At 45.1% G+C, this 12,657-nt stretch overlaps 1 protein-coding gene across 4 annotated transcripts in view; it reads left to right on the top strand.

Annotated features, from left to right (window-relative positions):
• Positions 1 to 12,657, top strand: part of LOC126253116 (F-box/LRR-repeat protein 2) — a 719,590-nt gene that overhangs the window by 628,238 nt on the left and 78,695 nt on the right. For all 4 annotated transcript variants that reach the window (XM_049954234.1, XM_049954235.1, XM_049954237.1 and 1 more), the window contains one exon: positions 6,777 to 6,894. In XM_049954234.1, coding sequence (XP_049810191.1) covers positions 6,777 to 6,894 — 118 coding nt within the window. The remainder of the gene's footprint in view (positions 1 to 6,776; positions 6,895 to 12,657) is intronic.

Raw genomic sequence — 12,657 nt, 5'->3', positions numbered from 1 at the left:
AGGCGGACCATTCCATGGCCTCCACGCTCTCCTGACCTCAACCCTCTTGACTTTCATTTATGGGGGCATTTGAAAGCTCTTGTCTACGCAAACCCGGTACCAAATGTAGAGACTCTTCGTGCTCGTATTGTGGACGGTTGTGATACAATACGCCATTCTTCAGGGCTGCATCAGCGCATCAGGGATTCCATGCGACGGAGGGTGGATGCATGTATCCTCGCTAACGGAGGACATTTTGAACATTTCCTGTAACAAAGTGTTTGAAGTCACGCTGGTACGTTCTGTTGCTGTGTGTTTCCATTCCATGATTAATGTGATTTGAAGAGAAGTAATAAAATGAGCTCTAACATGGGAAGTAAGCGTTTCCGGACACATGTCCACATAACATATTTTCTTTCTTAGTGTGTGAGGAATGTTTCCTGAAAGTTTTGCCGTACCTTTTTGTAACACCCTGTATAAATCTGAGAAAATTCCAACAAGTACGTTCAGTGAAAAGGCAAATTACCAGAAAATCCTCAATTAATACCAGAGTCACCTCCGGCGCTACTAGCACTATCACGGCAGGCTGCGATCTCTCATGTAGCGCGGTTTCTCTCCACCGCACCCTGCGTCCGACCACTTCCGTGTGCCCTCGACAACTGCTCGCTCGCTACTACTCGCGATAATGAGATGTCTGACTCAGAGTTTGTGCATGCACCTAGAAAAATCATAGACCTCCAACTTTCATGCAAATACGAGTGGAATATGTTAAACATGCGTGAAATATGTTTAACATGTACGTATGCGAGCGAAGCCGCGTGTAAAGCCGGCCGCTGTGGCTGAGTGGTTCTAGGCACTTCAGTCTGGAACCGCACTGCTGCTACGGTCGCAGGTTCGAATCCTGCCTCGGGTATGGATGTGTGTGATGTCCTTAGGTTATTTAGGTTTAAGTAGTTCTGAGCCTAGAGCTCTGATGACCTCAGATGTTGAGTCCCATAGTGCTTAGAGTCATTTGAACCGCGGGTAAAAAGTTCATCCTAAGCCCTTGGAACGATTTCAAACAAATTTGGTACATAATTATGTTAGTTACAATCTGGAAATAAATACTGTAGGGGTAAGAGCCACCAGCCTACTATTGGGGTGAGTGTGGTAGGGTGGAGAGAGAACAGAGGATGAGGATATTGACAGACAGCGAAGGGGAAGGAGAAGATAGAACAGACAGTAGGAGGAGGACATAGACAGACCTAGGGGAGCAGGAAATGGGCAGAGAGAGGGGAAAGGAGGAGATGGACAGAGGGAGGAGGGAAGACGAGATGGACTAATAGAAGATTTGAATAAATAAATACCCTGGAAACGTCGGTTTTCTCACCTAGTATAATGCAGAAGAACCACGAGGAAACAATGGGGATGGAGCACCAACAGAGAAGTGCTGGGAGGGCGAAGGGAAGGGGCGCAGTGTTTCTCCTTCACTGTTGAAGTTCTACATCAAAGAAGCAATGACGGCTCTAAGAAAAAAGAATTAGGAATGAGATTAAATCTCAGAGTGGAATGATGTCAATAAAAATATTTGTGAAGACGTTACCATCCCCGGTGAAAGTGAGCAAGAATTATACAATGAAGCGCCGAAGAAATTGGTATAGGCATGCGTATTCAAATATAGAGATATGTAAACAGGCAGAATACGGCACTGCGGTCGGCAACGCCTATGTAAGGGAACAAGTGTCTGGAGCAGTTGTTAGATCGGTTGCTTCTGCTACAATGACAGGTTATCAAGATTTAAGGGAGTTTGAACGTGGTGTTGTAGTTGGAGCACGAGTGATGGGACACACTAATCCGAGGTAGTGATGAAGTGGTGATTTTCCCATACGACCATTTCACGAGCGTACCGTGGATATCACGAATCCGGTAAAACATCAAATCTCCGACATCGCTGCAGCCGGTGAAAGATCCTGCAAGAACGGGATCATCGACGACTGAAGAGAATCGTTTAGCGTGACAGAAGTGCAACCCTTCCGCAAATTGCTGTAGATTTCAATGATGGGCTATCAACAAGTGTCAGCGTGCGAACCATTCAAGGAAATATCATCGAAATGGACTTTCGGAGCCGAAGGCCCACTCGTGTACCCTTGCTGACTGCATGACAAAAATCTTTATGCCTCACCTTCGCCCATCAACACCGACATTGGACTGATGATGATTGGAAACATGTTGCCTGAACGGACGAGTCTCGTTTCCAATTGTTTCGAGCGGATGGACGTGTACGGGTATGGAGACAACCTCAAGAATTCATGGACCCTGCATGTCAGCACGAGACTGTTCAAGCTGGTGGAGGCTCTGCAATGGTGTGGGGCATGTGCAGTTGGAGTGATATGGAACTCCTGATACGTCTAGATACGACTCTGACAGGTGACACGTACGTAAGCATCCTGTCTGGACACCTGCATCCATTCATGACCACTGTGGGTTCCGACGGACTTTGGCAATTCCAGCAGGACAATGCGATACCTCACATGTCCAGAATTGCTACAGAGTGGCTCCAGGAACACTCTTCTAAATTTAAACACCTCCGCTGGCCACCAGACTCCAGAAAAGAACATTATTGAGCATATCTGGGAGGCCTTGCAACTTGCTGTTCAGAAGAGATCTCGACCTCCTCGTACTCTTACAGATTTATAAACCTTGCGTCAAAACTGGCAATTACGTAATAAGTGAACTGAAGGAATTCTGCTAATTTGCAAGTAAAATAACATATAACGGCCAACGGAGAGAGAAGGTTATCAGAAGCAGGAAAAAGAAGACATTTATCACTAAAGGAAATTTACTAGTGTCCGACACAGGCCTTAGGTTGAGGAGGAAGTTTGTGAGAATGTACGTGCGTACCATGGAATGGCACAGCAGTGAACCACGGACTGTGGGGACACCGGAAAAGAAGGAAAAAATGTTCAAATGTGTGTGAAATCTTATGGGACTTAACTGCGAAGGTCATCAGTCCCTAAGCTTACACATTACTTAACCTAAATTATCCTAAGGACAAACACACACAACCATGCCCGAGGGAGGACTCGAACCTCCGCCGGGAAAAGAAGAGAGCCGAAGCCTTTGAGATGTGGTGTTACAGAAGAATGCTCAAAATGAGTGAACTAATAATGACTTTATTCTCCACAGAATAGGCGAGGAAAGAAACATGAGGGCTATTCGGAAAGTAATGTCCGATGACTCGCGAAATGGAAGCCACTGTGAAAATTGAAATATGTTTTATTTACGACAAGTAGCTACACCTTCCAGCTATATCTCTACATAATTGCTGCTCCGACTTAGACATTTGTCGTAGCGTTGTATCAACTTTCCAATACCCTCGTCATAGAAGACAGCCCCCTGTGCTTTCCGCTAATTCTGTACACTGGTCTACAGCTCGTTGTCTGTGCCAAAATGTTGTCTTCATAGCCAGCGATTCATGTAAGCAGAGATAACTCTCAGAGTGAGCCAATTACGGACTGTGTTGTGGGCGATCCAACACTTTCCATCGAAAACGCTGTCCCTTCATTGCCCCTGCAGAGTGCGGCCTAGAATTGTCATGAAGAAGGAAACGCATGAGAGTTATGTTATGTGGGCTCCATGACATCTGGCGAAACCTCTCACCAGGCCCTCATACTTGCTGGGAGACAATATATTCTAGGCACCTTTACGTGTTCACTGTTTGCTCAAAACTGGAAAGCGTGACTTGACGCGATCGACGGGCGCACTTGGGACACTACCCAACACATTTGTGCACAACTTCAATACCGCTTCCGGTTGGATCTTACTTTCCGAATAGCCCTCGTATTTGAAAATACTGGCTAGAGGACGGGACAGAATGAGAGGACTGTGTCTAAACATCATTAAAAATACTTCCACGGTACTAAAGAAAGCCGTAGGTGGCAAAAACAATAGGGGGAGGCAGAGATTCGAATATATCCAATAAATGATTGAGGGCGTTAGTTCAAGTACTGCCCTGAGATGAAGAGATCGGCACATGAGCAAAAGAAATTCTGGGTCGAGACACGAATCCATCAACTGAACCTCCCAAACAGGCTTCACTGCTGAAATAACTGCATGGAGTCCAGTTCATCCCCCATACAGTTCCAGACTCAACAGAGGACCTTTAAATTTACTTCCAAGCTAGCTCTCTTGTAGAAAGGACAATGCAAGGACAGCGCATGTGACTCGGGAGGTTATCTTTCGTACCGAAAGAGTTACTTGGGAAGCATGTAACCCTATATTGATTGCCTGGCAACAGAGTAAAAATACGTTTTTTGCTATTTTTGAAAATACCGTTTTATCGAAGATCTGTATATTTTTAAATCAGGGCCGATGCGACACCTGTGTGATTCTATACTCATTACGCCAAACATTTCGCTCCCGTTTCAGTAATGGTATTTCGTAAGTCGCTGCAACCAGTAAGCACTCCAAGTGGCTGAAAAATGCCGCTTCCAGCAAGGGTCGTTGATCGCACTAGAGACCAACATCGTTGAAACCAAATTGTTCTTTAAAAATTATCGACCACATTTTAAGCTCTCTTATTAGGACGAGTTTGGTGACCAAAAGTCTGTCATATACCCACATAAAAAAAAGTTTTGCGTCACCTCCGTTCCGAGAGATTCGGAACCAGTACAGAAAATTGGAATAGAGATCAACATTAACATCATTCCCGTCCTTTTTATTGCTCATGAATTGCATGTTGTACCACCTGACAACGAGGCCTTCAGAGGTGGTGGTCCAGATTGCTGTGCACACCGGTACCTCTAATACCCATTAGCACGTCCTCTTCCATTGATGCATGCCTGTATTCGTTGGGGCTCACTATCCACAAGTTCATCAAGGCACTGTTGGTTCAGATTGTCCTACTCCTCAACGGTGATTCGGCGTAGATCTCTCAGAGTGGTTGGTGGGTCACGTCGTGCATAAACAGCCCTTTTCAATCTATCCCAGGCATGTTCGACAGGTTACATGTCTGGAGATCATGCTGGCCACTATAGTCGAGCGATGTCGTTATCCTGAAGGAAGTCGTTCACGAGATGTGCACGATGGGGGCGCGAATTGTCGTCCGTTTAGACGAATGTCTCGCCAATATGCTGCCGATATGGTTGCACTATCGTTCGGAGGATGACATTCACGTATCGTACAGCCATTATGGCGCCTTCCATGACCACCAGCGGCGTACGTCGGCCCCACATAATGCAGTCCCGAAACAGAAGGGAACCTCCACCTTACTGCACTGGCTGGACAGTGTGTCTAAGGCGTTCGGCCTGACCGGGTTGCCTCCAAACAAGTCTCCGACGATTGTCTGGTTTAAGGCATATGCGGTACTCATCGGTGAACAGAACTTGATGTCAATCCTGAGCGGTCCATTCGACATGTTGTTGGGCCCATCTGCACCGCGCTGCATGGTGTCGTGGTTGCAAAGATGGACCTCGCCATGGATGTCGGGAGTGAAGATGCGCATCATGCAGCCTATTGTGCACAGTTTGAGTCGTAACACGACGTCCTATGGCTGCACGAATAGCATTATTCAACATGGTGGAGTTCCTGGTTTCTCCGAGCCATAATCCGTAGGTAGCGGTCATTCACTGCAGTAGTAGCCCTTGGGCGGCCTGAGTAAGGCATGTCATCGACAGTTCCCGTCTCTGTATCTCCTCCATGCCGAACAACATCACTTTGGTTCATTTCTAGACGCCTGGACAGTTCCCCTGTTGCGAGCCCTTCCTGGCACAAAGTAACAATGTGGATGCGATCGAACCACGGTATTGACCCTCTAGGTATGGTTGAACTACAGACAACACGAACCATTTACCTCTTTCCTGGTGGAATGACTGGAACTGATCGACTGTCGGACCCTCTCCGTCTAATAGGCACTGTTCATGCATGCTTGTTTACATCTTTGGGCGGGTTTAGTGACATACCTGAACAGTCAAAGGGACTGTGTCTGTGATACAATATCCACAGTCAACGTCTATCTTCAGGAGTTCCGGGAACCGAAGTGATGGAAACATTTTTTGATGTGTGTAGCAATCAACATAAATTTCGTAAACAGTGATACTGTGAATTCTGGCCACTCTGTCCGATCAGTCCAGCCACTTGGCTTAATGCCAAGACATTAGACTCATATTCGGGACGGTAGCGGTTCTGGTCCCCGACCGATCAGATCGAAAAGTGGCTCCTGTTCTACTCTCAATCGAAATGTATTGTCCGTGGAATATGGTGGTGGAGGAAAATTAAAACTGATTCGATTCAATGACATACATCATCCTTGCTGCTACGATAAGTCTACGCCGGCCGGTGTGGCCGTGCGGTTAAAGGCGCTTCAGTCTGGAACCGCGTGACCGCTACGGTCGCAGGTTCGAATCCTGCCTCGGGCTTGGATGTGTGTGATGTCCTTAGGTTAGTTAGGTTTAATTAGTTCTAAGTTCTAGGCGACTGATGACCTCAGAAGTTGAGTCGCATGGTGCTCAGAGCCATTTTTGATAAGTCTACTGCGCTATAATTAATACTGTGTTATTTGTCAATATTTTCGTCTACTGTAGTGCTTCTTTTACTGAGAGCTATTATGGAGGTGGCAATTTCATTTCAGTAATTATTAATAGCACTTTGTGAAAAGATATAGCCCTTTTATGTTGCCGTCGTTATAGGGCCTACTTACTATTTAAAAAAAATATACAAATTCTGACAAACGCATTCAGATGTTTGAAAGATCGGAAGTAATATAGTTGGAAATTTGTCTGAAACTGAAAACTGTTTTAAAATTGTTTTCTCTTTTTTAGGCATTCCCTACAAAACTCAGGTACATGTGCATCTGCCTTTCGGAAGTGATCTTCATGGAGGGTTTCATGAGGAAAATATACAACTTCATCAATGGCTTGGAAATCCTACACCTAATAGGTACGTAAACCAAAGAAAATCACAGTTTTTAGCCTGTCTGATGTTCCTCGTGTCACGTAAAAATATATCGCATTCCTGCTTACTCATTTTGCACTTCCTGTCAATTTCATTTTTTATGCGCCTGTATTCCCTTTCGCCCGCTTTATTTACACCATTTTTATATTTTCTCCTTTCGTCAGTTAAATTCAATATCTCCTGAGTCATCAATGAAACGCGTAGCTGCATATACAGACAGAATTTCTAATACCCAGACCAAAATAGATTATAATTTTAAATTAAAATAGTGAGTGAAAGGAAAATACCTGTTGTTTTCAGAAAGTGAGTCCAAAAAAGGTCGAATATCGGGAATACTTCGAGTAGTAGGAAATTTTTGTGCAGTGATGGGAGGGAGAGCCACGAACTGCATACTAGAAGTCCTGACTGGTGTGGTATGAGAGTGGGGGTAGAGGTAGGTTTGAAGGTCACATTTGTTTGTTTTTCTTGAATAACTGGAAAATCATGGTCTCCATAGAAAACATACCCCTGTACAGACTACAGCTACATTAAATTTCCTATAAAAAGGTCCTGTTCATTTTTTCTGTATGACTAATAGTTCGCGCGTAGCGACCGAGAAAATGTAAAAATCTCGAACGTTGTCTATGAAGACCAGGCATAACATCGCGAACTGCATGAAACGACGTTGTTAGGGGTACCTGAATCACCCTGCAAAAATAATTTGTGTCAATATTTTGCAACTGCGACTTGTGGTTTGGTAATATTCACACCTGTCAGTACCTGCCTCCTTTGGAACTGGAATTATTACTTTTTTCATATAGTCTGAGATCATTTCCGCTGCTTAAGATATCTTGCACGCCGTGAGGAATAGCTTTGTCATGGCTGACTCTCTCAAGGATCTCAGTAATTCTGAGGGAATGTTGTGGACTCCAGGGGCCGTGTTTCCACTGGGGTCTTCCGGTACTCTGTCAAATTCTTTCTCACAGTATCATATCTCCATTCTCAGCTTCACTTACTCTCTTTCCGTAATATTGGCCTCAAGTTTGTTCCCATTATATAGATCCTCTATGTATTCCTCCCCCCTTTCACCTATAACTTTTTTGCTTAGTACTGACTTGCCATCTTAGCTCGTGATTTTCATACAGCAGTTTCTCTTTCCTCAAAAGGTCCCTTTAATTTTGCTATTGGTTGCATCTATCTTTCCACTAATAATGTTAGCTTCTACAGCCTTGAATTTGTCATCTAGCCATTCCTGCTTGCTCATTTTGCCCTTCCTGTCAATCTCATTTTTTATACGTCTGCATTCCCTTTCACCTGCTTCATTTGCACCATTTTTATATTTTCTTCTTTCATCAGTTAAATTCAATATCTCCTGAGCTATCCCTGGATAATAATACTTATGCTTTGTGGTTTTAAAAATGTGATTCTCTGATGCCTTCCATATTTCACCTCGCAAAGCTACCCATTCGTCTTGTTTTGTGTTCCTTTCCCCTTTTTCAGTCCAGCGTTGTCTAATGCTCCCTCTGAAATTCTCAACAACCTCTGTTTCCTTCAATTACTCAAGTCCTATCTCCTCAGCTGCCTACTTCCCATGCAATTTCTTTAGTTTTAGTCTACAGTTCATAACCAATTAATTATCGTCAGAGTCGACATCTGCATCTGGGAATGTCTTAAAGTTTAAAATATGGTTTCTAAATCTGTGTCTTACCGTTATACAAGGTGTTTCAAAAAGGAATATACGTATTACAAAGCATTATATTGTCAAAATTATCGATCGCTGCGCTACAGCTCGGTTATTGGAGCAACAAATACGTTGTCTAGTTTATATTCATTGTCCCTATATGTCAATTATCTTCTGTTTGCTTGCTTAGCGTCACTTGTTGCAAAATGGCTACTCCGGTGCGGAAATCATTTTGTGCTCTGCAGTTTTTGAATTGTAATTCCGTGATTACAGTGGAAAGACGTTTCGGGTTGAGGTACCAAACTGATCCTCCATATGGATGGAACATTCGCAGATGGTATCAACAGTTGTGTAGACACAGGATGTGTATGTAAAGGAAAGAGTCCTTGCCAACCTCGTGTTTCCGACGAAACTGTCGCACGAATTCAAACCGCTTTCCACCGCAGTACTACAAAATCAACTCGTCGTGCAACCGGGAGTTACAAATGTCTACAAAAACAGTTTGGCGTGTTTTGAGACGTCAGTTGGTTATGAAACCATACAAGCTACAGCTGTTACAAGCTCTTCGACATGACGACAAACGCAAACGTGTGGCATTTTCTGACGAGCTTCAGAGTACTATTGACAGTGATAACACTTTCGCACAACTCATCGTGTTCAGTGACGAAGCGACTTTCCACCTTAGCGGGGAAGTAAAGAGTTCGAATTTGGGGTCTACAGAACCGACATGCACACACTGAAAATGTATGAGATTCACCCAAAGGCAATGTCTTTTGAGTATTATCCCAGTTCACAGCCCATTTTTCTTTGATGGAAACACTGTTAACTGGTAGCAATATCTTGCAATGTTACAAAACTGGTTGTTTCCGAGGCTGAATAAGGACAACTTCATTTCACAATAAGACGGGCACCCCGTCATTGGAGTCGCCAAGTGCGTGAATGTCTGAATGAAACTCTACTGAACCGGTGGATTGGTCGTCAGATTATTAACCCTTTTTATAATCTAAACGGTGGTCTGCAAGCATATTCTTAGTGCCTGCTAGGTACTACCGAAAATTTGTATCCAAAGTTAAGCTTCCAAACATTGGTTCAAATGGCTCTGAGCACTATGCGACTTAACATCTGAGGAACTACCTAAACCTAACTAACCTAAGGACATTACCATCATACACATCCATGCCCGAGGCAGGATTCGAACCTACGACTGAAGCGCCTAGAACCGCTCGGCCACACCGGCCGGCTTCCAAACATTACACCAGCCGGTACTGAATTTCGCCGTTTTGGTTGTACGAAGACAACACGGACGCTATGAAATGGAAGTCCCTAACACTGTTCTGCATTTGCTCCCTGTGTATTCACTGAATCTCTGGAGGTGGTTTAGCTCACTAGTGGTCTTCTATATATGTCGTGGATGCCTTTTGTAGATACTGATGTCCCCATTGGATTCTCCTTAGCAAGTCGCGAGTTCGTTGCCCCTATATTGAATGGTGCAAGGACGAAGAGTGGTGCAAAATAAAATTCCTGATTACGACTCGGCTGAAATAAAGGCACGGACACTGACTTACAATGCCACTAATACCTCTCCAAATTTATTCAAACTTTGCCGTGAACAGCCTGCAAACGCACAGAACCAGTAAAAGAAAATTTTGAAACACCGTGAATAACAGTCTCATTGCATGCAGTATACTTTAACATTTAGTCTGTATATCTTCCAGAAATATCACACGGAACATTTCAGTGTCACTCAGTGCCCTATCATTTACAACACACGTCTTACACCGATCGCGACTCCTGCAGACTTGACCACAGTTTCACGCCTATCTGCTCCTGCTCGCTTCTGGCTGGTCTATCTCAACATCTAACAAAACCGAGCGAGGTGACGCTGGTGGCACACTGGACTCTCATTCAGGAGGACGACATTTGAAACCCGCGTCCGGCAATCCTGATATAGGTTTCCCGTGATTTCCCTAAATCGCTTTAGGCAAATGCCGGGGTAGTTCCTTTGAAAGGGCACGGCCGACTTCCTTCCCCATTATTCTATAATCCGATGGGATCGATGTCCTCGTTGTGCCGGCCGCGGTGGCCAAGCGGTTCTAGGCGCTTCAGTCCGGAACCGCGCGACTACTACGGTCGCAGGTTCGAATCCTGCCTCGGGCATGGGAGTGTGTGATGTCCTTAGGTTAGTTAGGTTTAAGTAGTTCTAAGTTCTAGGGGACTGATGACCTCAGATGTTAAGTCCCATAGTGCTCAGAGCCATTTGAACCATTTTTTTTGTCCTCGTTGTTTTGTCCCCTCCTCTCAAATCAACCAATCAACCGTTTAATAAAAGTTCGCATTAATTAAAACATCTAACTTTTCTCATAAAAGTTATTAAAGTTGTTGAAAATATTCAGTGATTGCTCTCAGTACAAGCAAGGCCACCGGTATGGTTGAAAGCTAAAATTTAATAGTAATCTGCAAAAGCAAATTGTGTGTGATATGGGGCTTGGCGTCGTGTCCGAAAGCTAACTCCCCAGTGCTCCCGTATAGGAAGCCTCTCGAACGTTCCGTGTTCCCAACCTACGTGACCCTCTGGTGTCGCGTGGTGTGAGGTCAGCTTGAAAGGCCCTGTACAGCTGTGGGCCTGTCCGGCAAGATTTACTGAGGGATGGGCTCGCCGCCAATTGCTTTCAATTCCCAACATGCCGTTTCTACGAGCTAATAACCATAAAAACACCTCATGCTTTTAGCGTCCTACGAGGCTCCATCAACGTCTGTTCAGGCTGTTAACTTTCTAGAGTCTCACTTAAGGTGCATCTGGTTGTAACAAAATCTTTAATACACTACTGGCCATTAAAATTGCTACACCACGACGATGACGTGCTACAGACGCGAAATTTAACCGACAGTAAGAAGATGATGTGATATGCAAATGATTAGCTTTTCAGAGCACTCACACAAGGTTGGCGCTCCTGGCGACACCTACAACGTGCTGACATGAGGAAAGTTTCCAACCGATTTCTCATACACAAGCAGCAGTTGACCGGCGTTGCCTGGTGAAACGTTGTTGTGATGCCTCGTGTAAGGAGGAGAAATGCGTACCATCACGTTTCCGACTTTAATAAAAGTCGAATTGTAGCCTATCGCGATTGCGGTTTATCGTATCGCGACATTGCTGCTCGCGTTGGTCGAGATCCGATGAATGTTAGCACAATATGGAATCGGTGGGTTCAGGAGGGTAATACGGAACGCCGTGCTGGATCCCAACGGCCTCGTATCACTAGCGGTCGAGATGACAGGCATCTTATCCGCATGGCTGTAACGGATCGTGCAGCCACGTCTCGATCCCTGAGTCAACAGATGGGGATGTTTGCAAGACAACAACCATCTGCACGAACAGTTCGAGGACGTTTGCAGCAGCATGGACTATCAGCTCGGAGACCATGACTGCGGTTACCCTTGACGCTGCATCACAGACAGGAGCGCCTGCGATGGTATACTCAATGACGAACCTGAGTGCACGAATGGCAAAACGTCATTTTTTTTCGGATGAATCCAGACTCTGTATACAGCATCATGTTGGTCGCATCCGTGTTTGGCGACATTGTGTTGAAAGCACATTGGAAGCGTGTATTCGTCATCGCCATACTGGCGTATCACCGGGCGTGATAGTATGGAGTGCCATTGGTTACACGTCTCGGTGACCTCTTGTTCGCATTGACGGCACTTTGAACAGTGGACGTTACATTTCAGATGTGTTACGACCCGTGGCTCTACCCTTCATTCAATCCCTGCGAAACCCTACATTTCAGCAGGATAATGCACGATCGCATGTTGCAGATCCTGTACGGGCCTTTCTGGATACAGAAAACGTTCGACTACTGCACTGGCCAGCGCATTCTCCAGATCTCTCACCAACTGAAAACGTCTGGTCAATGGTGGTCGAGCAACTGGCTCGTCACAATACGCCAGTCACTACTCTTGATGAACTGTGGTATCGTGTTGAAGCTGCATGGGCAGCTGTACCTGTACACGCCATCCAAGCTCTGTTTGACTCAATGCCCAGGCGTATAATGGCCGTTATTACGGCCAGAGGTGGTTGTTCTGGG

Source organism: Schistocerca nitens, chromosome 4 (assembly GCF_023898315.1).
Source record: "Schistocerca nitens isolate TAMUIC-IGC-003100 chromosome 4, iqSchNite1.1, whole genome shotgun sequence".
In the NCBI taxonomy this organism is placed as follows: Eukaryota; Metazoa; Arthropoda; class Insecta; order Orthoptera; family Acrididae; genus Schistocerca; species Schistocerca nitens.
The sequence above is the reverse complement of the archived record's forward strand: the minus strand, read 5'-3'. Positions and strand labels throughout refer to the sequence as shown.